At 42.3% G+C, this 26,647-nt stretch overlaps 2 protein-coding genes across 4 annotated transcripts; one reads left to right on the top strand and one right to left on the bottom strand.

Moving 5' to 3' along the window:
* Positions 1-1,539: 1,539 nt before the first annotated feature.
* Positions 1,540-15,394, bottom strand: LOC118426424 (poly [ADP-ribose] polymerase tankyrase-1-like). Of its 3 annotated transcripts, none has more exons than XM_035835798.1 (5): positions 15,206-15,394; positions 6,732-6,917; positions 5,951-6,116; positions 2,377-2,490; positions 1,540-2,167 (listed from the first exon to the last, which is right to left on the bottom strand). In XM_035835798.1, the coding sequence occupies exons 1-5, from the start codon at positions 15,312-15,314 to the stop codon at positions 1,936-1,938; spliced, it is 807 nt and encodes a 268-aa protein (XP_035691691.1). In that variant the 5' UTR covers positions 15,315-15,394; the 3' UTR covers positions 1,540-1,935. The 3 variants fall into 3 exon arrangements, with proteins under 3 accessions (XP_035691691.1, XP_035691690.1, XP_035691692.1); XM_035835797.1 differs by lacking the exons at positions 2,377-2,490; positions 5,951-6,116; positions 6,732-6,917 and adding exons at positions 11,774-11,893; positions 12,321-12,495; positions 13,061-13,255 and having other exon boundaries at positions 1,731-2,167; positions 15,206-15,391; XM_035835799.1 differs by lacking the exons at positions 1,540-2,167; positions 2,377-2,490; positions 5,951-6,116; positions 6,732-6,917 and adding exons at positions 10,148-11,585; positions 11,774-11,893; positions 12,321-12,495; positions 13,061-13,255 and having other exon boundaries at positions 15,206-15,388.
* A 9,734-nt stretch (positions 15,395-25,128) lies between these two features.
* Positions 25,129-26,059, top strand: LOC118426732 (probable peptidyl-tRNA hydrolase). Its single transcript, XM_035836284.1, has one exon. It carries the CDS (start codon positions 25,279-25,281, stop codon positions 25,927-25,929), a length of 651 nt encoding a protein of 216 aa, XP_035692177.1. The 5' UTR covers positions 25,129-25,278; the 3' UTR covers positions 25,930-26,059.
* Positions 26,060-26,647: the final 588 nt, after the last annotated feature.

The following is a 26,647-nucleotide window of genomic DNA, read 5'->3' as shown; positions in this document are numbered from 1 at the left end:
ACTGTAATAGACTTGTATTGAAAAAATAGAATATAGACAGAGACAGGATATACACGTAAAACATCTTCAGGTCAGACATTTTTGTGTCGGGGTTATGGCGCTGTGAAATAAGCAACACACGCACACACACGCACGCGCGCACACAGATACACACACATACACACACACACACACACACACAAATACACATAACGTTAACATACTGTAGTGTAGTACATTGTAGTATCGTCCTACATTCATTCCACAGCATCTATTTGCTTATTTTGAAGCTGCTTTGTGCGATTTACGATGTATGGCTGAAAACATTTTAAATTCATGTTTGCTCTCGTTGATGTCATCCATATAATGAAATCAACATGACCTAAGGTAAGGTAGCTAACGCCTGGAACGAATGTGTTATTATCAATTTGGTTTAAGACGCAGTGGTCGCTTCTGCTTTTGTTATGTTTGTGTGGGGGGAGGGGGGTGGGAGCCTAGCTCCTCAAGGGCAGGGGCGCTACAATTGGTATTTAGCAAATTGTAACGAGGAAGCCACCCACCTCAAACATTTGTGTAGCACCAGGCGACCAGTCCCACAATCTTCCGTAGAATGTCCTGCGCGGAATCAATCCCAAACGACGAAAAATATGGCGACAAACTAACAACGCGACCCAAATCCTTGACAAGCACCGGTTCATTGACAATGTGTCTTCCTGCACGTGAAGTTTGATGATTTGATTATTAAACTGCAGCCAATCAGAGAAGAGGAACGCTCAGTAGCTTAGCCATGTTGAATATTAACGACGTCTGCCATTGTTCACCGATTAAGGTCCTTTCCTCTGTCATCCAATTAGATAGCGCGTTTAAAATTAGTCATTGGTATCCCAAATCAAAGTTGATTGGTTAAAAAAAGTCGCGTCATTCTATGGGATATTTCCATATGAAGTGCCCCGGATTGAATCGCACGCCCGGCTTGCTATTATTTAGAATCATTTGTCTTGCCGAATATGAACTATTTACTGACAACAACAGATAATTCGTCAATTGCAGAAAATATACTCAGGTAAGACTAAGAGCAAATTATATACCAGAACTTACTGTCCAAACGTTGCTATATTTTACAGGGATTGTACATTATACATGATGGGCTGTACATGTTTACAAGCCAACATGGTGTGCGACCTCGACAATACAAGCCAACATTGGCTACTTGTTGATTGCTACAAAAATGATGTAACATTCTTCCACATTGTGTATCCCATATGTATAATGTACAATCCCTATGAAACAATCTCATCAATGACTACAAGATTGATTGCAAAACAAATTAAAGATGGGATGAATCCTGGATGTAATAGATTACGTCTCTGAGCTTTCAAACGTGATTTAGGTGGTACAGTCCGTCCTTGGTGACCAACCAGAAACAGGTATGCGTTTTTCATAACAGAGAAAATAGTGTCGAAACGTCGGGTTAAGGTCTTGTCGAATTTGGTTTGTTGGTTGTTTTTTACCGTTACATCTGTGAAAAAAGTCTTCGAAATCAACAATTATTGACTAGTGTTTCTCTTTAAAATTGGTGTGCAATATCGCAAGCCTTTCCGATAACTGTTATATCTTCTTACATTCATACTTTGTCCTTCAAGTCATTGGTTCAATAGCAGGTTGAAATAGTAGGTTGAATTTATTAAATGAAACACGATTCGGCGAGAATGTGAAACCTAACACATGGCTTTATTCTACGATCTTTGATCTAACAACAGATGAATAGAAATCTTATGACCTTTTGGACAGAATGCGAGTGTGAAGAAAAAAACCAAGAAAACATGGCATACATGGCATGATATTTTCTACATAGAGACGCCAGCACAATAGTATCTATAGTGAGAAAAACATGCCACTGATTTTTCACTGCTATTTTTGATATGGTTGTAATAGCATCGTGTAATCAACTATGCTTCATACGGAATGAGCAGCCAACGAAGCCAATGAACGTAAGAGTGACTCGGGTCCATATTTTCGGACGTGATCTGTCATTGACAAAGCCATATTTTCGAAGCGGTCATCTTCATCGTAACAGTACACGTCATGCCCACAGCACTTCTTGTGTCCGACAGACCAGTGTTGTATCTGACAGTCACGGCTGCAGTAGCGGGTCAGCTTGCACCGGCCACACAGCTTCAGGGTTTTCCTGCAGAAGAAACAGATACCGGTTAAAGACTGCAGTTCTGGACTTTTTCAAAATTTTCTTTTGCAGGCTATAAGACTTATAAGTCAGTTAGAAACGTAAATTCCTTTGGTCAATAACAACATTTGATGAACATAGGACGGGTGACAAAAGTGTGGTCTTCTCAGGCAAAGTAGAGCCGTCAGTAAGAGCTCGTCAGTAGCAAAACCTACCTTTTGCCTGGTTTGCCACACTTGGGGTTGCAGCATCTCAACAGCTTGGACTTCGTCGCCTCTTCTAAGAGCTTCAAACCCTCCTTGTCACAGCTGCAGTCAGGATTTTCCAACCTAGTGGAAGATATAACTCTTTAGGCAAGTACGCTAACCACTGATATTGTCTATTTGGTCGATTTCTAATTCATGTACTTTTTCAGCACCCTGTCTAGCCTAGTAGAGGCTAATCTCCCGGCAGATCCAACTGTAGCATAAGGGAGTATAAAAAGCTACCAGAGGAGTGAAGCCGACCTAGGAGTTTGCAACGAGAGTGGCTGATGACTCCCTTTGGCCGGCTATACTACTTGGCCAGCTTTGATACTATCTTATGCCACTGGTAAATCTGCCTGGAGATTAGTTGGAGGCTAACACGAGGCCACTATCCTGACTAAAATCGCACTCCTAGCGACCGTAGAGTAGATTAGAGTAGATTAGAGTAGATTAGAGTAGAGTAGAGTAGAGCTGCTACCTTGTCGTGGTGGGGAGGCTTGAGTATCTCAAGGAACCTGTGAGCTATACCGGTGGGGGTCCAATATAGGCCCCCGGCAGGTTCAACCATGCCGGGCAGGTTACAGGCGAGAGGTCAGACGAAAGGCGGCACCTGGCCCTCCAGGTTGGGGGTTGGGCGTGGGGTCAACTACCCCACACCACAAAAAGTTCCGAGTTACTGAAACTATGACTTTTGTACCCACGAGACCCCAGGGCCTGACAGGAAGCTCCAGCCTAGCAGCAGGCACCATGACAGCTCCTGATGAAAGCCTACCACAGGAAGTCAGAAGCTCGAAGCGGAGCCTCCTTGGCCCTAAAAACACTATCAAGATTGGAACATGGAATGTTCGCACCATGTTTGAACTATCCAAGACAGCACAAGTAAGCAGAGAAATGATGAACTACAACCTAGATGTTCTTGGTGTGAGTGAATGCAGATGGACTGGTTCAGGACGTACAACTACTTCTGACGGCCTAACCATTGTATACTCGGGTAAGGACAGCCAACACGCAAATGGAGTAGCGCTTCTAATGAACAAACAAGCAACCAAAGCACTCCTTGAATGGGAACCCATCAGTGACAGACTTATCAAAGCCAGATTTGACTCCAAATACTGCAGACTCACTGTTTTACAGTGCTATGCACCCACCAATGATGCCGAAGACGACATCAAAGATGAGTGGTACGAACAAGTACAACGTGAAATCAGCAAAACCCCACAGCATGACATGTTAATCATAATGGGAGATCTTAACGCCAAAGTTGGCAGTGATAACAGTGGGAGAGAAGATGCCATGGGTCGTCATGGATGCGGCAGCATCAACGACAATGGTGAGAGACTTGTGGACCTCTGTCTGAGTAACAGGCTGGTGATAGGTGGGACTATCTTTCCTCACAAAACTATTCACAAGTTAACTTGGAACTCTCCGGATGGACACACCATCAACCAAATAGACCATGTAATGGTGAACAAGAAGTGGCAGAGGTCTGTGCTGGACGTGAGAGCCTACCGCGGAGCAGATGTTGGCAGCGACCACCATCTGGTAGTTACCAAGGTCAGGCTGAAGCTGAGAGCAAGCCCTCCCACCAAGCAACGATGCAAGGTGTTTGACACTGCCAAACTGCGTAAACCTGAAATCAGACGTGAATTTGCTCTAGAACTAAGAAACCGCTTTAAAGCCCTTGAAAACCTAGTAGACGAAGAAGAACCTAACGTTGTAGAAACATCCTGGGATACCATAACGAAAGTGTACAGTGAAACTGCCAAGAAAGTCCTAGGCCATAGAAAGAGGAAGGACAAAGAATGGCTGACACAAGAGACTTGGAGGAAAATTGAAGAGCGGAAAGTAGCCAAACAGAAATTACAATAAAGGCACTAAAGAATGGTAAGGCCCCAGGCATAGACTCCATTCAAGCAGAACTTCTGAAGGCTGATTGTGCGACAGCTACCCTTCTCCTCACTGACCTGTTTGCTAAAATCTGGAAACACGAAGTCATACCGCAAGACTGGAGTAAAGGGCTAATCGTCAAGATTCCTAAGAAGGGAGTTCTTAGTAACTGCGACAACTGGAGGGGTATAACACTTTTGTCCATCCCCAGTAAAGTGTTCTGCAGAATCCTCCTGAAAAGGATTGACAGTGCCATAGACTCCAGACTAAGGGAAGAACAAGCAGGATTCCGAAAAGGCCGCGGCTGCTCGGACCAAATCTTTGCACTGAGGAACATCATCGAACAGTGCATTGAATGGAACTCCCCACTGCTAATAAACTTCATCGACTTCCAGAAAGCATTTGACAGTGTGCATAGGGAAAGCCTCTGGAAGATTCTGAGGGCTTATGGTATTCCACACAAGATAGTTACCTTAATAGAAACCTTTTACAAACATTTTGAATGCAGTGTCATCACAGAGAACAGTCTGTCCGAATCGTTCCCTGTCAGGTCTGGTGTCAGGCAGGGGTGCATTCTTTCGCCAATACTGTTCCTAATCACTATTGACTGGGTAATGAAAGAAACAACTTCTGACCGACCACGGGGTATCAGATGGACTCCTTCTAAGTACCTCGAGGACCTTGACTTTGCCGATGATTTGGCTGTCTTAGCATCCAAGCGTACCCTTCTTCAGGAAAAGACTGACCGGTTAAGCGAAAGGGGTAAACAAACTGGACTGTACATTAACAAAAAGAAGACTCAAGTTATGTACATAAACACTCCTACAACCCCTCCCATCAGTTTAGACGGAGAGGTCCTGGAGAGCGTAGGGGTCTTCACTTACCTTGGAAGTGTGATGAGTACGCAGGATGGTGCACGGAAAGACATTAAAAGCCGACTCGACAAAGCCAGGGCGTCCTTCAGCCGTCTGCAAACCATTTGGAAGTCCAAACAATACAGCCGCAAAACCAAAATCAGGCTATACAATAGTAATGTCAAATCAGTCCTTCTCTACGGTGCTGAGAGTTGGAGGGCCACCAAGACAGATATGAGGAAGTTAGACGCATTCCACAACAACTGTCTTAGGAAAATATGCAACATCTTCTGGCCTAACAAGATAACAAACGAAGAGCTGCACCGAATAACCGAATGTGGAAGAATAACTACAGAAATTACACACAGGCGGTTAAAATGGCTTGGCCACATTCTGAGAATGACTGACAACAGAATTCCAAAAGTTGCACTAACTTGGAGACCTGACGGTAAAAGAAAAAGAGGAAGACCCAAAACCACGTGGAGGAGAACAGTGTCAGATGACCTGGTGTCCATGGGTCTCTCCTGGAAGTCAGTACAGACAGCAGCACAGGACCGACCCAGTTGGAGGAAGAAGGTCATAGCCTTATGTCTCACCAGGGACGAAGAGGATAAGTAAGTAAGTAGAGTAGAGTAGAGTAGAGTAGAGTAGAGTAGAGTAGAGTAGAGTAGAGTAGAGTAGAGTAGAGTAGAGTAGAGTAGAGTAGAGTAGAGTTAAATGATTTCAAATTCTCATGTTTTTATGACATCATGGTTCTTGCGTGTGGATCTAAACATTCCTGGTATAAAACATTGAAGACTTGCCCATGGTCTTTGAGAAAATCAGGCCTTGCTCCAAGCTCAATCAGTCGCCGAGCAGTGTCAACCTCTTGGTATTCAAATGAAAACATGAGTGGAGTGTAGTCCCAGTTGTCCCGTATGTCTACTGTTGCACCATGCTGCACCAGTAAGTCTACTATCTCTGTGTATCCTAGGTTACATTTGCGAGACAAGAAATACACGTCAATCAAATTTTGCCTTACATGAAGTAATATGCAATGTAAACACATGTTCTTGTATAAAGTTATAAATGATGTATATTTCACGTCCTTCCTGTATGACCTGAAATTTTTAAAATCATTGTGAATATCCTTTTATTGTGAGCCAGCAAATCCACCACTGCTGTCCACCTTACATAGGATTGGCACACAATACTAGTAGATAGATTCATATCAAGCAAAGATAATGCCTTCTACGAATAAGAATGCACATAATACAGCGTAATGTAAGTTATGTACAATGTATCTATAATCACACGTGTGAAATGTAAAGACTTCTGGACCGGCGTCGTTCTTTTGTGCGGGGTGGGGTGCATACTTTTAAAGCTAAAAGCACAACCCGCCGTACGTGCAGTTTGTCCGTGCGTTTTTGGGAGGCCACGTCAGTCACGTGTACGGAGGCGGTACTTACCACTTACGGATCCCAAAAGATTGCACACGTTTTGGCACGTAGACAACACGTATTTGCACGTACGGTGGGTTGTGCCCTTAGCGTAAGCTGTTAGTAGATCTTAGTAATATTAGGGCTTCGTCTTCTGTTTACCTACCTTTGAGCGCTGCTACATGAAGGGGTGCAAGTGAACCAAATCTTTGCACCACAGACGCCCCCTCGCGGAGCAGCAGCCTCACTACATCTACATGCCCATCTCTGGTAGCGTTGAAGAGTGCTGTGCCGGTGCTTGTGATGCGGTTTCCCGGCTGTTTGAAGCCTGGTTTGTAGTTAATGTCTGCACCTGCATTTGGTGATCCATGATTCAATTAAAAGAATCGATTAAGAGATGTTATGACGTTGACATGATTTTGCAAGGAAGTCAAACAAATACCGGCATGTAGTAGTATTAAAAAGGAGGTTAAAATATTACATGACAAGAACATGTTTCCCTTTTTTGTCATCTGTAAGTTTGTTTTGACTCTGTAGATGATATAAAATGTAATCACTTTATAGCCATACTTTAGCTATACAACACAATGCATTTAGCCCATGTTGGGCAAGAATGAGCAATAAAGATCATTGTCATTGTATAATGTAGCTCAAAAGTTTTATCAACACAAGGCAGTTATGACTTCTTATGATAATCAAAACTGCCCCATTCATCTATGCTGAGACTTGAGATCAGAAAGGATTTCTATAATACAGTGTACACTTGTGAAGAGACACACGTACAAGACTTAATAGCAGGGAATTTGTTAGCTTGGGCAACGATCGCAAGGAGGGGGAAGAAGTTTAGCTAGCAGGGGATTAAATTTGCCAAGTTACTCCTGATCACTCCTCTGCCGGCTAAACTTTTTCCCCAGCTTATGATACTAGTAGTAGTACTGTCTTTTGCCACGCAAGATCTGCTTGGAGATTACCTAACTACAGTATTTCTATCATTGACATACATATTACAATCAACAATGAAGTGTACTTCATCTTCTACCATGTTTCATTGTTTGAAGTACAAAATCGGCAGACTTTGTTCTAAAGGAGTGCAGTTGTGCCTTTCCGATTCAATTCGCAGTTTGTGGCAATTGGTCTTAGTTTAGCAATTGTACTCTCCAACTTCCAAGCAGAGGTTAGGCTATACTGGCTGGCGGACTTCAAGAAACATGACAAAATAGCAAGCCCCATAAAAACTACTAAAAAAACGTCAAAAAACAGCCGGAGCCTAACCTCTGTTTGGAGAGTATAGCAATGGTAGTTCTGTGTCGAATGTTTGTAATTTTCAAATACTGCTCTTCATTGTATGTGGACTAGTCTGTACGTTCGGAGTTTGTTTTTCGCACCTGAGCCTTTATTATCATTCAATTCATTGTGATTGTTGGTTAGGAAGTTGCAAAAAATAGATGAGATACGTTTGAAGCTGTTGATTGGGGGGAATGTTGTTGTTGTTTTGTGTGTTTGTGTGTGTTGCACTAATAGCTACAACAAAAGATAAAAGGCCCACAACAGTCATGTTCGACTTTCCTTTGTCCGAGCTCACAACGGAAAAGATCAGAATGTGCTAGTGCATTGTACCCAGGCTACTGTACTTCACACTTGTGTGCAAATCTTATCTTACATTTGAATAATCATCTACTGGTCCAAAGCCCTCGGTCGGGCTCTTTTTAAAAAATCTACTCGGGAGAGAAGTTTAAATCCAACTGCATTTCTGCTGTAAACTGGATGTCTAAAATAAAACAACAGTACGCAGTATACGCTAAATTGCATATAGTAGGCCATAGGAGAAAATTAGGCCTAGAGAAAATGACATTTTGTCTATACTATGCACAGGTGCTACCCTATTCACAGTTCCAGTGTCCAGGCCAGCCGAAAGAAAAACAGACGATACCAACCAAACTAGAAAACCAACAAAAAACGCAGGCCAAAACAAAAACGGACTATAGCAAAATACGAAAACGAATAAAAGTCGTCCAAAAACAGCGAAAGGATAACTTTTTTTTGGGTACCCTGGTTGTCAGAGAACAGCGCTGGCGGGCCTACAAGGAAGTTATGCTACGACCCCGCAGTTTTCCGGCGGCATAACTCCCCGGGCCGGCTAAATTACGATTTTACGGGGCATGTGTTGCTAGGGGCCCGAGAACTGAAGCCGTAGCCGCTGAGCGCTGTTCTCGGGCAACGAGGGTACTTCCGAATGGGGAGAAGAGATTACAGTTTGCGCTAATTAACTGGAAGGGCCGCTTACCCTCACGGCACCGAAGAGACAACAGCCAGCGAACGCCCGATGGTATGGTCACCGTCACCAGGCTATGAAACACACAGCTCTAACAAACTACTCTCCAAGCAGAGGTTGGTGGGAAAAATCGTGACCTATTCCTATCATATTTTTTTTCGACCGGCCTTCCCACCAACTAACAAACTACCATCGGAACCAATGAGCTTTCATCAACTTGATAAACAAGTGCTTTTAAAAAAAGCTGGCGTTTCGTCTACATTTATGAGTGTGAACTGTCTTTTTCTTGAAGTAAAATCTAGTAGCCAGAGGGCGACGAAACGCAAAAAACTCCTTGTTGAAACCAAAACTCCTACATAGTCAACTTGGTTCAACTTACCAGCTTCCAAAGCCGTTTTAACGCCTACAACTGAACCTTTCCTAGTAAGATACAACATCGCTTCATTCACATTTTCCGCCATCGTCGTTCCGACTTCGTTAGAACCCTAGCTGTCGTCCACCTTTCACGCCAACTGTCTGGGTCAAGAACGCAGAAGCTTGAGATGATAAAAGGGGTATGTCACGTGACCTATTGTTTTGCCACGTCACTACTAATGCGTGTCACGTGATCTCACGGGTAGAATGAGAAAGCAAAAGTTTTAGAAAAGGTATTTATAGGTACGCTGATTTTATAGTCAGCCTGATTAGAAGATTAGAAGGACTTTGGTACCACTTGTGATATGTGACTCTTGCGTTTGGTTGCCATCTTTTACGGACTGTTGAACTTGCCCCTTATGTAATAGATAACAGCAAGGATAACCTCTTTGATGACAGTAAGCGGGGATAGTCAAAAGAAGGTAACGATCTCCCTATGTAACCACCTAAACAGTGCGGAATATTAGCCTGGATAGAAGAATGTTCCTTCGGGGCATGTTGGCCCTAGAGCCGAGGAGTTTGTTTGTGCAGGCCCTGGAAACAGTCTGGTATGGACTATTCCAAAGCATTACATAAATGTTGGCTTTCTCTCCTTGTTTTTTCTTTGTCCCACTAGTAGCTTATTATCAATCAAGGAGGTTTTACATAGTTTCAACATAGATTCCTGGACCGGTTCAAAACGTTGTAGGGCTTACCCTGGTCAAAGAAAATAACAAGAACGGAGTACAGTCATTTCTACCAGGTTTTACAGTCAAAAGTACATTTGAGTTAACGTTAGCATTGTTCAAGAGAAGGTTGGATTTTAAAACGTCAGTGGGAGTCGGAACCTTTCACGAAATAATTCTATTTGACTGATTATGGCACTGTTTAGGAAAGAAAATAAGGACGCCAGGAGATGGGCAAATATTTGTTTATTTATGAGCAAAAAGTACATAGTACAATTTGTGATAAAATGTCCATCAGAATGTAAAAATGATATCCTTGGCATAAAGGTGAGGATTGATTTATAGGAATGGTCAATTGTGTGTGTGTGTTTCATATAGGGTAGACATTCAAACATAATGATCAGACGTCAAGAGATCACTGCAATAGAACAATTATGTTGAAGTATTAAGCTGACCATCTACATATCAAACAGCTTGTGACACATAAAAACCATAATTTCAGAATATATGCAAACAAGCTGCAACAAACGTAGCTTTATCTAGTGGAGATGACATTTACTAAAAAAGCACACGGTTCTCCTATTAAAAACAAGTTTTGAACACCCTGTCACCGAAAACGCGGGTCCGGCTTTGCTAGGACATCAAACCGGAAATGACGTCACTAACGGGAGCGCGAACACTCAAGTCTCGGCCGCCATCCTTTTTGTAAACGTACGGATATCGCAATGAACAATCAACAATGTATGACCAATAGTAGCGACTTGCAAGCAGACATAAATAGGCGTCCTTGTATCCTTTCCTAGAAGTACACTTGTCAAAGTCCTTACACAATTATTAACGACTATTTCTCCTTTTCAAATTGGTGAACAAGTAGATGGTATCAACGACCCAACAAACCCTTTTACTGTCTGTTATATCTTCTTACGTTAATACATCATACAGAATCCTTCAACTTAAGTGGATTTATCTTACTAAATCAGTAAAACGTAGAATGAGACAACTGAATCATGTCCATAGCAAGAAAGAGCTAACGCTAGTTCACCTTTATCCACATGGCAACCTTTATCCGTTGTTTATAAAAACGAGATATTTAGTGATATGTAGTTGACGGACGTTGGTTTCAAATTGCAATATTTTCATAGCATTCCAGTCTAAAATACTCGTGTCGACTTGATATCTCTAAATGCTCCGCTTTACATACAACGAATAATGGTTACCCCGCGAATTAAGGTGAACTAGCGTTACATGCTTGATTAGGTTTGTGGGGCATTGTTAGTTCATGATGTAGCTTGTTAAATGTACTTTGTTTACTGATTATGGCTGTAGTTCTATCGCTTCATATAGAATGTATTATACAAGAGTCATGTTTGTTATTTTCACTCTTCGTACCGTAGGTAACGGAATGCCGGGAAAGGAATATATGCCGGGTATATATGTTGCTGATACTCGGTATATGCATAGCTGAATTTGCTCCTAAGCAAATACCACCCTTTCTATTTGTAGATGTTGTCCTATGTACAAAAGAAATTTCTTCTCCAAGTCTGGTCGTTCTTCAGTGTATGCGTCATGCCCACAGCACTTCTTGTGTCCAACAGACCAGTGTTGTATCTGACAGTCACGGCTGCAGTAGCGGGTCAGCTTGCACCCGGCACACAGCTTCAGGGTTTTCCTGCAGAAGATGTATTAAAGGGACAAATGCTGATCAGGAACTGGGTCAAATGCACAGAAAATCTTTCGATCTTTTTTGAAACACGTACATACTTTTTTGGGTCAATTGCAACATTTGCACTGAGGATGAGAAAAGTATTGTGCCAAAAATAATTCATCAACCACGGAACCATCATCAGCAATACCTACCTGTAGCCTGGTTTACCACACTTAGGGTTGCAGCATCTCAACAGCTTGGTCTTCCTTGCCTCTTGTAACAGCTTTACACTCTCTTCCACAGAATCATAGTTTTCAACTTCTCTCCACCACCTAGTAAAATGTATGACTCAGTTAGGGAACGACATATTGATACATTTTCTATTTATAAACTCCTTGAGTGCACTTATATGGTCTCACAAGTTTTACTGGCTTTTAATTAGCGCAGACACACACACACACACACACAGACACACACACACAATACCTCAGTTTTTCATGGAGGTTACAATCTATTATTCTATTCTATTCTATTGTAATATATATGAAATGTGTAACAATTGTAGTACAGGCTCTCATGATTTCTCTTAACTGACTGGATTCCAGACTGCACCAAAAAAAACATAACCAATTCATATGTATCGTATCAATAATTATACAGGCACATACATACATACAGGCTAAAGCAAAGCAATACCACCATTTTGATGGAGGTAACAATCGTTCATTCTATATTCTGATGAAAATGTTTGACACTTACTTCTGGCCTACGTGACCGTTGGTCAAATCAGGTCTCGCTCCAAGCTCAATCAGTCGCCGAACTGTGTCGACATGTTTGTAGCGACATGCCCCAATGATTGGTGTATCGTAGAAGCCGTCCTGTATGTCTACTGTTGCACCATGCTGCACAAGTAAGTCCACTATCTCTGTCCACCCTGAGATTTGGTTTGCAACACAAGAAATGCATACAAGTTTGTATAAAGAAATGTTGACTTCCACGGAGTATGATATGTGAATGTGAACACACAAATAAAGAGTCATCTGCGTTGGTAGAATCCAAAGTATAAACTTTGTTCCAACACAAGAAAATACTATAAATCATGATTTTTAGTTGATCTCACCGACCTTCGTCAGATGTCTGATCTGCAACTCTGCCATAACGTTACCTATTAGTTTTTGGATTCCTATGATCCAAGACTAGTCACTTTCACGATAATGATGATAATAATTATAATAACAGTAACTATATTTGTTTTACCAGGAAAGTACACTCTGGCCCAACACTAGACCTGCCTTACACTTACATTTTACCGTGTACATTTGGAAATATGGCGCTTAACGTTAGCAGACAAGCATTTGTTTTCCCCAAGCAGAGTTTGGGTCACAAAGATAGTTTGATGATATAGTGGTCAGGATTTTTACTTTTGCTTTAAAAATCCCGACCACTACTATCTCCACGACCCAACCTCTGCTTGGAGAATAGCATTGCGATTAACCTACCATTGGACGCTGCAGCATGAAGGGGAGCCGATGCCCCCATAGATCTCTTCACTAACGACGCCCCCTTGTGGAGAAGCAGTTTCACTACGTCCACATGCCCCTTTTGACAAGCAATGAGCAATGCCGTGCTTGGAGGTAAGGTTGTGTCATCGCCCGGGTTCCAGTCATCCAACTGGTCAAAGTCAATGTCTGCACCTGCGTTGAAAATGAATTGCACATGCGAGATTTCATTACGTTGATATCATTTGTAAGGAAGTCAAACCCATCTCCTTACCTTAGTCAAAACAAACAGCTGATGAAAACTGCCAATCGTATTTGAAAGTTTCAAGGACTTGGTATAAGATGAAGAAAGTGATCAGTATATAACTATCAACCCAAGGGAGGGAATTATCTACTCTCCAGATTGTTGCCCTCGGCTGTGTTTGATGTGTTTTATGCTTTTTTTTCTGCGGGCTTTACATTTTCGTTCACTGATGTTCACTTCATTCATGAATCCTTCATGTCCGCTGGCCAGCAAACCGAACCTCTGCTTGGAGAGAAGTACTTTTAATTATGGAAGCAGATGTTATGGTCGGGACTAGCAATAATCGCAATTTTTTTTAAAAACAAAGTCACGAATGGCCAGGCCGCTGTAGACCATAAGATTTGCTTGGAAAATGAAATAAGTTACTTACGTTAGCTCTGAGATCAACGCAAATTGTTTGATCCATCCAAGCAAGATAAGAGCTTCTTGGATGAAATAAGATATGGAGCCTGAGGTTCCAAGATCAAGGACTTCAATGCTCAAAATAAGATGTCCTCACGAATAGACACAGGGCTTTCAAAGGTTGACACTACATGTATCCTAGCAGTCAATTTGTAGCCTGGTATCCAGCCATAATATAGCTCCCGAGTCTCTTCTCTCCTCTTCGTAATTCATACTAATTGCGAAAAGGAGAGAAGAGACTCGGGAGCTATATTACGGCTGGATACCAGGCTAGTCAATTGCGAATAAGACTCCATGTAAGTTTTCGGCTAGCCTCCTTCGCAGACTTCGAATGGGGCTGGCTTTTATCTAATCTTATTGGGGGGAGGGGGCGCTGGTTGGCTAGTTTCAAAGTTGGCTAAGGTTGTTTGTTTGTTTATTTTGATCTCCATTAGACGGGAAAGGGAGTTTGCTGTGGAAAGAAGTTTGCCTAGAAAGGTAGTTTGGGAGAAACTCCTTCCACGACAAACTCCCTTTCCCGGCATTCATAGGGAATGTTACATTTTTAGCATAACCAGTTATGCGCCAGCACCTGGACACGTCCTATACTTATAGCCTCTATAGCAGGTCCTTTTCTGGCTCATAATACACTTTTGCTGGCCATTTCTTTTTGTACTGGGTCGCTGATTACAATACTGGCCAGTGAGTGAGCCAAAAAGGCCCCAGAAAGCCTGTTATGGAGGCTACTGTACACAGATGTTGTGAGTTTGACAGTTCCCGTGCGCTGGGGTCCAACAAGGAGGTTGAATTAACCTTGAAAGAGCTCCTGGGGTCCAGGTAAGGATTTAACGTTTACAGTAACCTCCTTGCTCCTGGTCTATAAAGTCGTTTCGGAAGTTGCCAATTGGCCAGTGTCCTTCATGGCCTTTTTGCATTTCTCGTAATGAGTTGTGTTGCTCCAAAACGGATGCGGGACCTACTGTCCAAGCAGAGGTTAGGCTCCAGCTGTTTTTTTAACGTTTTTTTTTAGTCGTTTATATCGGGCTTTCTATTTTGTCATTTTCTTTAAGTACGCCAGCCAAAGGTTAGGTTTTGACACGGCAAGATAGAATGCAAAATAGAAAGCCCGATAAAAACGACTAAAAAATCTGCTTGGAGAGTACGCGGGACCCCTTGCATGATGCGAGATCGAGCGTCACGATGAGGGCAGTGCAGCGAGGACGAAAGTAGAGTTGATCATAGTTGACAAAGTTGGCCAGTGTCGTCATTCCTGATATTCTCATGTTTAAAAACACGCTAGTGAGATACAGAGAGAACATAGTCTGAAATGTCATGATCAAAAATGCTGTCAGTTCTCCCGCCATTTTGAAAACCGCGCGATGCGTTATGACTGCAATCCAAGCGCTTTAATACAAACATCTCCACAGATGTCGGGGAAACTGTGTCTTGGTTCGACCTACCAGCTTCCAATGCTGCGTTGACGCCTTCAACTGATCCATCCATAGCCGCAGACAGCAGAAGTTCATTCACATCTTCCGCCATTTCGTTAGGATCACCGTTTTCGGACATCTTTTCAGCTGTGTGTTCGCCACTGACACATGTGGGGAAGTTGTTTGGTCACGTGAGCCGTTGTTTAGCCACGTGACCATATGAGCATAATGGTACCTAGGAGACTTGAAAAGCTGGCTTTCCATCAGTAGTTGTTTTTTCTTCTTGATAAGGCCATGTTGATTTGATTATATGGATGACATCCCCCGGGAACTCCAAAACTGATGCGAGCGAGCAGGGAGCGAGCGAATAAAAAAAAAGTTTGGCCAAAAAAAAAAGTTGCCTTCAGTATGAAATCAAAGTGGCCAGGAAGGTTTAACATAGGACTAAACACACACAGTATCGTATACCAACCGTTAGGTGTAGGGACCAGTACATCATACGGGTGCAAAACATTTTTTCTTCATGGACCATGAAGTCAAGTAGAGTACTTTATAGTCAATTGCACCAAGTTTCTACAGTCAAAGGTACAGAGACAGTTAGCCTTTATTACATGGAGATGGGATTTTAAAATGCAGTGGGAGTCCAATAATCCACCAAACGGATTCCTTTGTAGCAAAATTGACCAATTACCATTGTTTTGAGTATCGCCAGTTCTCAAGTTTCCACAGACAATTAGGTCCAGTTTCATGTCCGGACCTGGAAATGATCCTCTGGACCTGAATTTTCTGTACTGGTATCTCCCCCAACCAACAATAGATTTTTCTGTCCTTTCACATCTTATTCTTTGACTTTAGATTCATTTTGGCATTCTATGGCATTAGTTATTTGTTTTCTGATACTTTTTTTTTCAATCTACGGAATATTTGTGCTCATTTTACAGCTGCTTTACAATTTATTGTGTGATCGAAAACTTTTTTTTTTTTTGGAAATGGCCGAAAATTGGTGCGAGCGCGGATGTCATCCATATAATCAAAACAACGTGGCCTAAGGATAAATTTATTTCCCTATTCATGATTTTAGTGATTCATGGTGGGTTTACGGAAAAGGCTGGGCTGTCTACCTGGGCTATCTACCTGGGCTGGCTATCACGTCAGGCTACTTGGACCTACGAAAGCCTATTGGGGCAAAAGCTATTTTAGCAGTAGGGGTTGTTTGTGCTCAGCGAAGAAGCTGTGTCTGAAGGATCTGTCACGGTGAACCATATCCAGTTGCTTGAGTAACTACTTTTTGGTGGATCTGTGTGTTATTATGTGATTGAGCTATGTGAAGTGGTAGTGTGTGAAGGAGCTGTTTGTGAAGTAGCTGTGTTTGAAGGAACTGTGTATGTTACATAACACAGAGGTTCTGGGTTCGAATCTGTTGATATGCCACTGATCTTGTGCGCTTGGGAAGGGCTCTTAACACGACTTTCCTCCCTTCACTAGGGTAGAGAAATGAGTACCTAGCTTCGGTTAGGGCCCTCCCTCAGATAGGGCAAAGACCCCACCACACTTACGGAAAGACTAGGGGTCCTTCCTTCCCAGTGTAAGTGGTTCAAAACCTTAAGTCCTATGGCCACACCTGGGGTAATTGCTGTCGTATTGAGGTCACCTGAGTTAGCACCGAATGGCAGCAGTTCCAGACCCTCTAGCAACGCTTATTTTAAGCTCCTCACAATTCAATTGTCGATCCTTGATGTATGGCGCAGAAGCCTGGACCATGACAGCCACTAAAGAAAGGCTCCTGGACGCCTTTGACCAACTAGCCACCAGTCTTAAGACTAATCCAATCAGCCCGATAAGTTGTGTTAACAGCCCTTCCCAAGGGCACAAGATCGTTGGCATATCAACTGATTTGAACCCAGAACCTCTGGGTTATGTAACACACACAATAGCTTCACACATAGCTTCTTCATTGCGCACAAACAACCCCTACTGCTAAAACAGCTTTTGTCCCAATGGGCTTTCGTAGGTCCAAGTAGCCTGACGTGATAGCCAGCCCAGGTAGACAGCCCATGTTGACAGCCCAGGTAGACAGGCCAGCCTTTTCCGTAAACCCATTCATGGTTGATTCACAAGAAGTGCTATAATCTGTGCGTGGGTGGGTGTTCCCCTTGCGTTTGGCTGGCTTTGGACCGTTACATTTTGTTCAAGCAGAGGTTGGACGGGCAGATCGCTAGCTTTCTTTTGCTTGCTCTGGGCCATGGGTGCGAACGATGAGCTCTCTAGCTATGCGAGCGGTGAATTGGTTATTGCAAGGAGGTTAGAATCAATTTTAATCTAACCACCAAAGCTAGGGTGCGCACAATGTTTGTATGGCTGTGTTTTTCCTTGGTTTTTCTTTCCCTTCACATTCCAACAGTTATAACTTGTCATAATTCTGAAGAAATGTGTAATAGAGTTAATTCCAGTTGTGGCGGCCATGTTGGATTTCCGGGGTCATCCGGGGTCATAGCACCAGAACGAGACTGCAGGTGGTACCAGCTGGGCATTCTACTATATAGGCTGTATTGCAGACATAAGTATGCCATCTTCGGGAGTGCATTTCACCCCTCTAAGGTTAACAACTGCACAATATATGCCTGTTATATATAGAAAATATTGTTTGGGACATTTGAATTTGATTTTGGTGATATTTTTTAATCAATTTTTCACATTTTTTATGGGTGACCTGAGAACAATTAGTGTCAGTGTTTATATCATCCATGAGTGCTTTGTATTGGTAACTGTGATATAGTAGGTTTACTATTGGGATTAAACCCTACAAATACACAAAATATGGGGATGACATCTTTGCGGGTAGAAATTTAGAAGACATTTGGCAGTTGTTCTGATGATTTATTGATGCCAAGATCCGTTCTGCAAACTACGCTCTATGGGAATGTCATGCCGGGTGTGCTCCTTTACTTTCTTCCCAAATCATGTTTTCATTGTTTTATTCTAGTTTAAACAACATAACCCTACACAACAAATTCCACATGTTGGGTCCATAAAATTGTGGGATGAAATGTAGCAGATTTACACCGTCGATTTCCTTCACAATAGGATTTCATGTTTAGCCATGTTCTTTCTCTATCTCCCTCCCCCTCTCTCGATATACTTTTTTTAAAAGATATATATATTAGATATCTATTCATTGAAGACTTTCGGACATTGCATGAAATGAAAGTTTATTTGGCTGCTTGTAAAACTGACAGTTTCATTGAAGAAAAGAGGTAGAATCTAAGCAAAAGTAGACAACTTAGTATGAGACATGAAATTATGTTAGTTAATTTATGGCAAAAAAGCCAACTAAAAATATTATAAGTGATCTTCTTAACACAGGGATAATGACTTCTTCATAAGCCTGACTTCTTGGCTACACAGTGCAACCAGCAATGTCATAGCTGACATGAACTTTAATTTGGACGTTATTTTCTTACAAAACACCAGGACACCATCAGCATATGCTTAGACAAAAAGACTAGTACATATATGGTTCAGGGTCGGTACCATGCAACTTGCTACTTTGTGAAACATTTGATACGGCTGTAGCAGTACGATCTGGTCAACAATACTTCATATAGATGTTTTATACAAGAGTTATGTTTGTTGTTTACTAGTATGTTCATCAATGTACATTAGCATTTTTTGCATCGATTGGAAGGGGTCTGGTAGGTCGTCAGAGTACACGTCATGCCCACAGCACTTCTTGTGTCCGACAGACCAGTGTTGTATCTGACAGTCACGGCTGCAGTAGGCTGCATTTCGGTATTTCATATACATATTCTTAACAATGGGAATCATGGGAGAAAGAGGCTGTCAAAAATCACCTATCTGACTTTTAGAACATGAAAAACTCACATTGGCATGGTTGTCCGACCTCTGAAGAGTAATTTAGCGACAAAAAAAGGAAAAAATTTACGGCGGAATTATATTATATGCCGTCAAAACATCGGTGGGAGACCTTTTCACCCCCTTTCACTGCATGTAAACAACACCAAAACACCTAACTTCTAAGGCCTACTGCAGCCACAAATATCACTAAAAATCTGTTTTTTCAACATGATATAGAAGCTACAACCCTTACCTATAATATGCACCTCCAAAATCCAAACATATCCCAAGAAAAACAATTTTACAGCCACTTTTGCCAAGCCTACCTAAGCATTCTGAGGGCACTAAAACTGGGTCATCTGCGCAAGTCCGGAAATACTGAAATTTGCCCTGTCACCCCCCTGAACTTGAGAATTGACAAATTTCAATCATTTCGCATGATGCGGGTAAGAGTTGTCAAACAATATCCCAACTTTCAAAGCTTTCTGACCAAGAATGGTCCCAGGGGAGTAGATCTCATGGCAGGTGTCAGAGGACTTTCCTCAAGGCTTTGGCAGTGGTCTGATGCATTTGATAGGCGCCATAGCATTCACCAAAAAGTGACACAAACTGAAGAAAAAGTTAAAAATTGATCTTTCTAGCATAAGGAGAGTAGTCTCTAACCATTTGCACAACTAAAAGTTGTATTGAAAAGCGCTCAGGTTAGACTTTGAAGCATTTTATGATAGTACATATTGCATTGTCAATAAAAGGTACAGAAAGTACGAAATCAGCCCCCAAAACACTAAAATGGCAGAATTTCTTAATAAATTTCATTTAGTTGAGTAAGGTAAATCCTTTCTATTGCCCACATAACCAATTGGGGGGAACACATTAGCCCCCGAGGACATATAAGCCCCCAAGGGCACACCTACACCCCCCCCCCCATTCTGTGCACTCCCAGTATCTGCTCCAAAGTGTGGTTCAACAGCATTTAGATACAAATTTTGGTGTCTAAATTGATGGAGAGTAGTCTCCTTGTGACAGGGTGAGCAGATTTTACCATTTTCCTCTGTTTGTGTCACTTTTTGCCAAGCGATATGAAGTCTAATCAAAGCCACAAACCTTACCACAGGCCTCCTGACACCTGTGCTCCCTGGGGACCAATCCTAGGGGTAGGGTCTCCGTGAAGTCTTTTAAACTTGTGACGATGCTTGACAACCCTTCCCGCATCACTTGAAGTGTCTTGACACCTGCCAATATTGAACTTGAATACCCTGCCTAACGCATGCAGGCTGCATTTCGGTATTTCATATACATATTCTTAACAATGGGAATCATGGGAGAAAGAGGCTGTCAAAAATCACCTATCTGACTTTTAGAACATGAAAAACTCACATTGGCATGGTTGTCCGACCTCTGAAGAGTAATTTAACGACAAAAAAAGGAAAAAATTTACGGCGGAATTATATTATATGCCGTCAAAACATCGGTGGGAGACCTTTTCACCCCCTTTCACTGCATGTAAACAACACCAAAACACCTAACTTCTAAGGCCTACTGCAGCCACAAATATCACTAAAAATCTGTTTTTTCAACATGATATAGAAGCTACAACCCTTAACTATAATATGCACCTCCAAAATCCAAACATATCCCAAGAAAAACAATTTTACAGCCACTTTTGCCAAGCCTACCTAAGCATTCTGAGGGCACTAAAACTGGGTCATCTGCGCAAGTCCGGAAATACTGAAATTTGCCCTGTCACCCCCCTGAACTTGAGAATTGACAAATTTCAATCATTTCGCATGATGCGGGTAAGAGTTGTCAAACAATATCCCAACTTTCAAAGCTTTCTGACCAAGAATGGTCCCAGGGGAGTAGATCTCATGGCAGGTGTCAGAGGACTTTCCTCAAGGCTTTGGCAGTGGTCTGATGCATTTGATAGGCGCCATAGCATTCACCAAAAGGTGACACAAACTGAAGAAAAAGTTAAAAATTGATCTTTCTAGCATAAGGAGAGTAGTCTCTAACCATTTACACAACTAAAAGTTGTATTGAAAAGCGCTCAGGTTAGACTTTGAAGCATTTTATGATAGTACATATTGCATTGTCAATAAAAGGTACAGAAAGTACGAAATCAGCCCCCAAAACACTAAAATGGCAGAATTTCTTAATAAATTTCATTTAGTTGAGTAAGGTAAATCCTTTCTATTGCCCACATAACCAATTGGGGGGAACACATTAGCCCCCGAGGACATATAAGCCCCCAAGGGCACACCTACACCCCCCCCCCCCATTCTGTGCACTCCCAGTATCTGCTCCAAAGTGTGGTTCAACAGCATTTAGATACAAATTTTGGTGTCTAAATTGATGGAGAGTAGTCTCCTTGTGACAGGGTGAGCAGATTTTACCATTTTCCTCTGTTTGTGTCACTTTTTGCCAAGCGATATGAAGTCTAATCAAAGCCACAAACCTTACCACAGGCCTCCTGACACCTGTGCTCCCTGGGGACCAATCCTAGGGGTAGGGTCTCCGTGAAGTCTTTTAAACTTGTGACGATGCTTGACAACCCTTCCCGCATCACTTGAAGTGTCTTGACACCTGCCAATATTGAACTTGAATACCCTGCCTAACGCATGCAGGCTGCATTTCGGTATTTCATATACATATTCTTAACAATGGGAATCATGGGAGAAAGAGGCTGTCAAAAATCACCTATCTGACTTTTAGAACATGAAAAACTCACATTGGCATGGTTGTCCGACCTCTGAAGAGTAATTTAGCGACAAAAAAAGGAAAAAATTTACGGCGGAATTATATTATATGCCGTCAAAACATCGGTGGGAGACCTTTTCACCCCCTTTCACTGCATGTAACAACACCAAACACCTAATTCTAAGCCTACTGGCGGCCACAAATATCACTAAAAATCACAAACTAAAAGTTGTATTGAAAAGCGCTCAGGTTAGACTTTGAAGCATTTTATGGATAGTACATATTGCATTGTCCAATAAAAAGGTACAGAAAAGGTACGAAAATCCCGCCCCCCAAAAACCCTTAAAAATGGCCAAAAGGATTCTGAGGGCACTAAAACTGGGTCATCTGCGCAAGTCCGGAAATACTGAAATTTGCCCTGTCACCCCCCTGAACTTGAGAATTGACAAATTTCAATCATTTCGCATGATGCGGGTAAGAGTTGTCAAACAATATCCCAACTTTCAAAGCTTTCTGACCAAGAATGGTCCCAGGGGAGTAGATCTCATGGCAGGTGTCAGAGGACTTTCCTCAAGGCTTTGGCAGTGGTCTGATGCATTTGATAGGCGCCATAGCATTCACCAAAAAGTGACACAAACTGAAGAAAAAGTTAAAAATTGATCTTTCTAGCATAAGGAGAGTAGTCTCTAACCATTTGCACAACTAAAAGTTGTATTGAAAAGCGCTCAGGTTAGACTTTGAAGCATTTTATGATAGTACATATTGCATTGTCAATAAAAGGTACAGAAAGTACGAAATCAGCCCCCAAAACACTAAAATGGCAGAATTTCTTAATAAATTTCATTTAGTTGAGTAAGGTAAATCCTTTCTATTGCCCACATAACCAATTGGGGGGAACACATTAGCCCCCGAGGACATATAAGCCCCCAAGGGCACACCTACACCCCCCCCCCCCATTCTGTGCACTCCCAGTATCTGCTCCAAAGTGTGGTTCAACAGCATTTAGATACAAATTTTGGTGTCTAAATTGATGGAGAGTAGTCTCCTTGTGACAGGGTGAGCAGATTTTACCATTTTCCTCTGTTTGTGTCACTTTTTGCCAAGCGATATGAAGTCTAATCAAAGCCACAAACCTTACCACAGGCCTCCTGACACCTGTGCTCCCTGGGGACCAATCCTAGGGGTAGGGTCTCCGTGAAGTCTTTTAAACTTGTGACGATGCTTGACAACCCTTCCCGCATCACTTGAAGTGTCTTGACACCTGCCAATATTGAACTTGAATACCCTGCCTAACGCATGCAGGCTGCATTTCGGTATTTCATATACATATTCTTAACAATGGGAATCATGGGAGAAAGAGGCTGTCAAAAATCACCTATCTGACTTTTAGAACATGAAAAACTCACATTGGCATGGTTGTCCGACCTCTGAAGAGTAATTTAGCGACAAAAAAAGGAAAAAATTTACGGCGGAATTATATTATATGCCGTCAAAACATCGGTGGGAGACCTTTTCACCCCCTTTCACTGCATGTAAACAACACCAAAACACCTAACTTCTAAGGCCTACTGCAGCCACAAATATCACTAAAAATCTGTTTTTTCAACATGATATAGAAGCTACAACCCTTACCTATAATATGCACCTCCAAAATCCAAACATATCCCAAGAAAAACAATTTTACAGCCACTTTTGCCAAGCCTACCTAAGCATTCTGAGGGCACTAAAACTGGGTCATCTGCGCAAGTCCGGAAATACTGAAATTTGCCCTGTCACCCCCCTGAACTTGAGAATTGACAAATTTCAATCATTTCGCATGATGCGGGTAAGAGTTGTCAAACAATATCCCAACTTTCAAAGCTTTCTGACCAAGAATGGTCCCAGGGGAGTAGATCTCATGGCAGGTGTCAGAGGACTTTCCTCAAGGCTTTGGCAGTGGTCTGATGCATTTGATAGGCGCCATAGCATTCACCAAAAAGTGACACAAACTGAAGAAAAAGTTAAAAATTGATCTTTCTAGCATAAGGAGAGTAGTCTCTAACCATTTGCACAACTAAAAGTTGTATTGAAAAGCGCTCAGGTTAGACTTTGAAGCATTTTATGATAGTACATATTGCATTGTCAATAAAAGGTACAGAAAGTACGAAATCAGCCCCCAAAACACTAAAATGGCAGAATTTCTTAATAAATTTCATTTAGTTGAGTAAGGTAAATCCTTTCTATTGCCCACATAACCAATTGGGGGGAACACATTAGCCCCCGAGGACATATAAGCCCCCAAGGGCACACCTACACCCCCCCCCCCCATTCTGTGCACTCCCAGTATCTGCTCCAAAGTGTGGTTCAACAGCATTTAGATACAAATTTTGGTGTCTAAATTGATGGAGAGTAGTCTCCTTGTGACAGGGTGAGCAGATTTTACCATTTTCCTCTGTTTGTGTCACTTTTTGCCAAGCGATATGAAGTCTAATCAAAGCCACAAACCTTACCACAGGCCTCCTGACACCTGTGCTCCCTGGGGACCAATCCTAGGGGTAGGGTCTCCGTGAAGTCTTTTAAACTTGTGACGATGCTTGACAACCCTTCCCGCATCACTTGAAGTGTCTTGACACCTGCCAATATTGAACTTGAATACCCTGACTAACGCATGCAGGCTGCATTTCGGTATTTCATATACATATTCTTAACAATGGGAATCATGGGAGAAAGAGGCTGTCAAAAATCACCTATCTGACTTTTAGAACATGAAAAACTCACATTGGCATGGTTGTCCGACCTCTGAAGAGTAATTTAGCGACAAAAAAAGGAAAAAATTTACGGCGGAATTATATTATATGCCGTCAAAACATCGGTGGGAGACCTTTTCACCCCCTTTCACTGCATGTAAACAACACCAAAACACCTAACTTCTAAGGCCTACTGCAGCCACAAATATCACTAAAAATCTGTTTTTTCAACATGATATAGAAGCTACAACCCTTACCTATAATATGCACCTCCAAAATCCAAACATATCCCAAGAAAAACAATTTTACAGCCACTTTTGCCAAGCCTACCTAAGCATTCTGAGGGCACTAAAACTGGGTCATCTGCGCAAGTCCGGAAATACTGAAATTTGCCCTGTCACCCCCCTGAACTTGAGAATTGACAAATTTCTCTGCGGAGGTCAAATAACTGCAGCCGGCTCACACTAGAAAGGCAGTTGGGTCGGGTCATGGGGCGCATTTATACGCGAAATAGAAAACTTTCACAATCCAAATCATACAGTCTCAAAGTCGACACCTTCCTTGAACACGCAGCACATGTCATATCTGGCTGCCTCTCAAATAAGGTTTTCTACCTTCCCTTCAACAAGTTTTATCCAAGGTTTATTTATCCGTACTACTTTATGTACCCGGGGGTCGCGCATAAATACTGTGTTCTGCTGCCCCGGAAGTGATTCCTTCGCACGTGTGGCTAACATTGCGTCAGTACCAGTAAGACAGACCCCTGAACATGAACCTTCGTTGTTTCTTTCGTCATCACTGGTCAACATTCGAGGATTCTCGGCGATGGTGACTTTATACCGCGCTCTCAGGCAAGTTTTTAGCGATATTCGTTTCAGACTGGGCGCCCCGACGATGCCTGAGTCTGTCAGCACAGCGGTGCTTCAGAATCCCACAAGGACGGTCATTGTTGGCCTGGGTAACTACAGTATGCCTGACACAAGGCACAGCGTGGGGATGAGGGTGGTGGACAAGCTGGCTGAATACTACAACATGCAGTGGAGAAGAGCAAGAGACTGTGGTGGCGACGTCGCAACTACAACCCTTGATAAACACAGTGTTGTTGTCCTGAAACCACGGGCGTTCATGAATGTGAACGGCGAAAGTGTTGCCAAGACCGTCAGAAGATTCCAGGTAAAGCCAGAAGACGTCATTTTGGTTCACGACGACTTGGACAAGCCCCTTGGGTCGTGTGTGCTGAAGGAAGGGGGCTCGGCTAGGGGACACAACGGAGTTCGTTCGGCCATAAGTTGTCTAAATTCCACGGCTATGAGAAGGGTACGAGTCGGGATTGGGCGACCGGCAGCGAGAGAAAAAGTGACCTCCTATGTTCTCGGTCGTTTCAGTCGAGAGGAGGAGGAAGTGGTTGCGACCATGATGGACAGATGTGTGGACATTCTCGTCAAGCAGCTACGGGACAAGTCTGGCCTACAATAATGTGCTTTTCTATTAGAAACTAGCCTGGTATCCGGCTGTATTATAGCTCCTACACTCTACATAAGGCCACAGCAAGTAAATCTTATGGATGACATGAGCGCGCTCATTAATTTTTGCCTGATTTTAGAAGAAAAAAAAAAACAAGAATTTTTATTCCTCTTCGGGAACATGTGTTGTAGCCTAATAATCATACATAGTAGAGAATACCTATTTTCGAAAATTAAGCCATCTTGGATTTTCTACCCATTTTTTTTTTTTTGGCACTGTCTCATTATTTTTGCACACATGTCATTCATAAAATTTACTTGCTGTGGCCTAATACATGTCAGGTGTCAAAGATACATTGTACTAACGTTACAGCAACTGACCTTGTATGGTGCAACTGAAGAAAAACTATGTCTTTATAAGTACACTCGCTTGTCACGTGTGTGTGTATCATACTCAGGGCTCAAAATACTGGGTGCATGTGCACCCAGGTGCACCCAAAATTGAAGCTGTGCACCCAATTATTTTCTGTGGGGGCACAGGGTGCACCCAAATATTTTCTTATGTTTATGTATGTAAAGATATCAAAGTATACTAGTACACATGTATACATAATATTCTTGTGAAAGAAAGAAAGTGTTAGAAAGATAATAAAAATGTCTGTCATGGTACTTGTTTAAGAATTCGATAGCTTGTAGCTAAGTTTTGCCATCAGCTTGTACTAAAATTTAAG

This window comes from Branchiostoma floridae, chromosome 11 (genome assembly GCF_000003815.2).
Source record: "Branchiostoma floridae strain S238N-H82 chromosome 11, Bfl_VNyyK, whole genome shotgun sequence".
Taxonomy (NCBI): domain Eukaryota; kingdom Metazoa; phylum Chordata; class Leptocardii; order Amphioxiformes; family Branchiostomatidae; genus Branchiostoma; species Branchiostoma floridae.
Note: the sequence above shows the minus strand (reverse complement) of the source record. Positions and strands in the feature narration are given on the sequence as shown.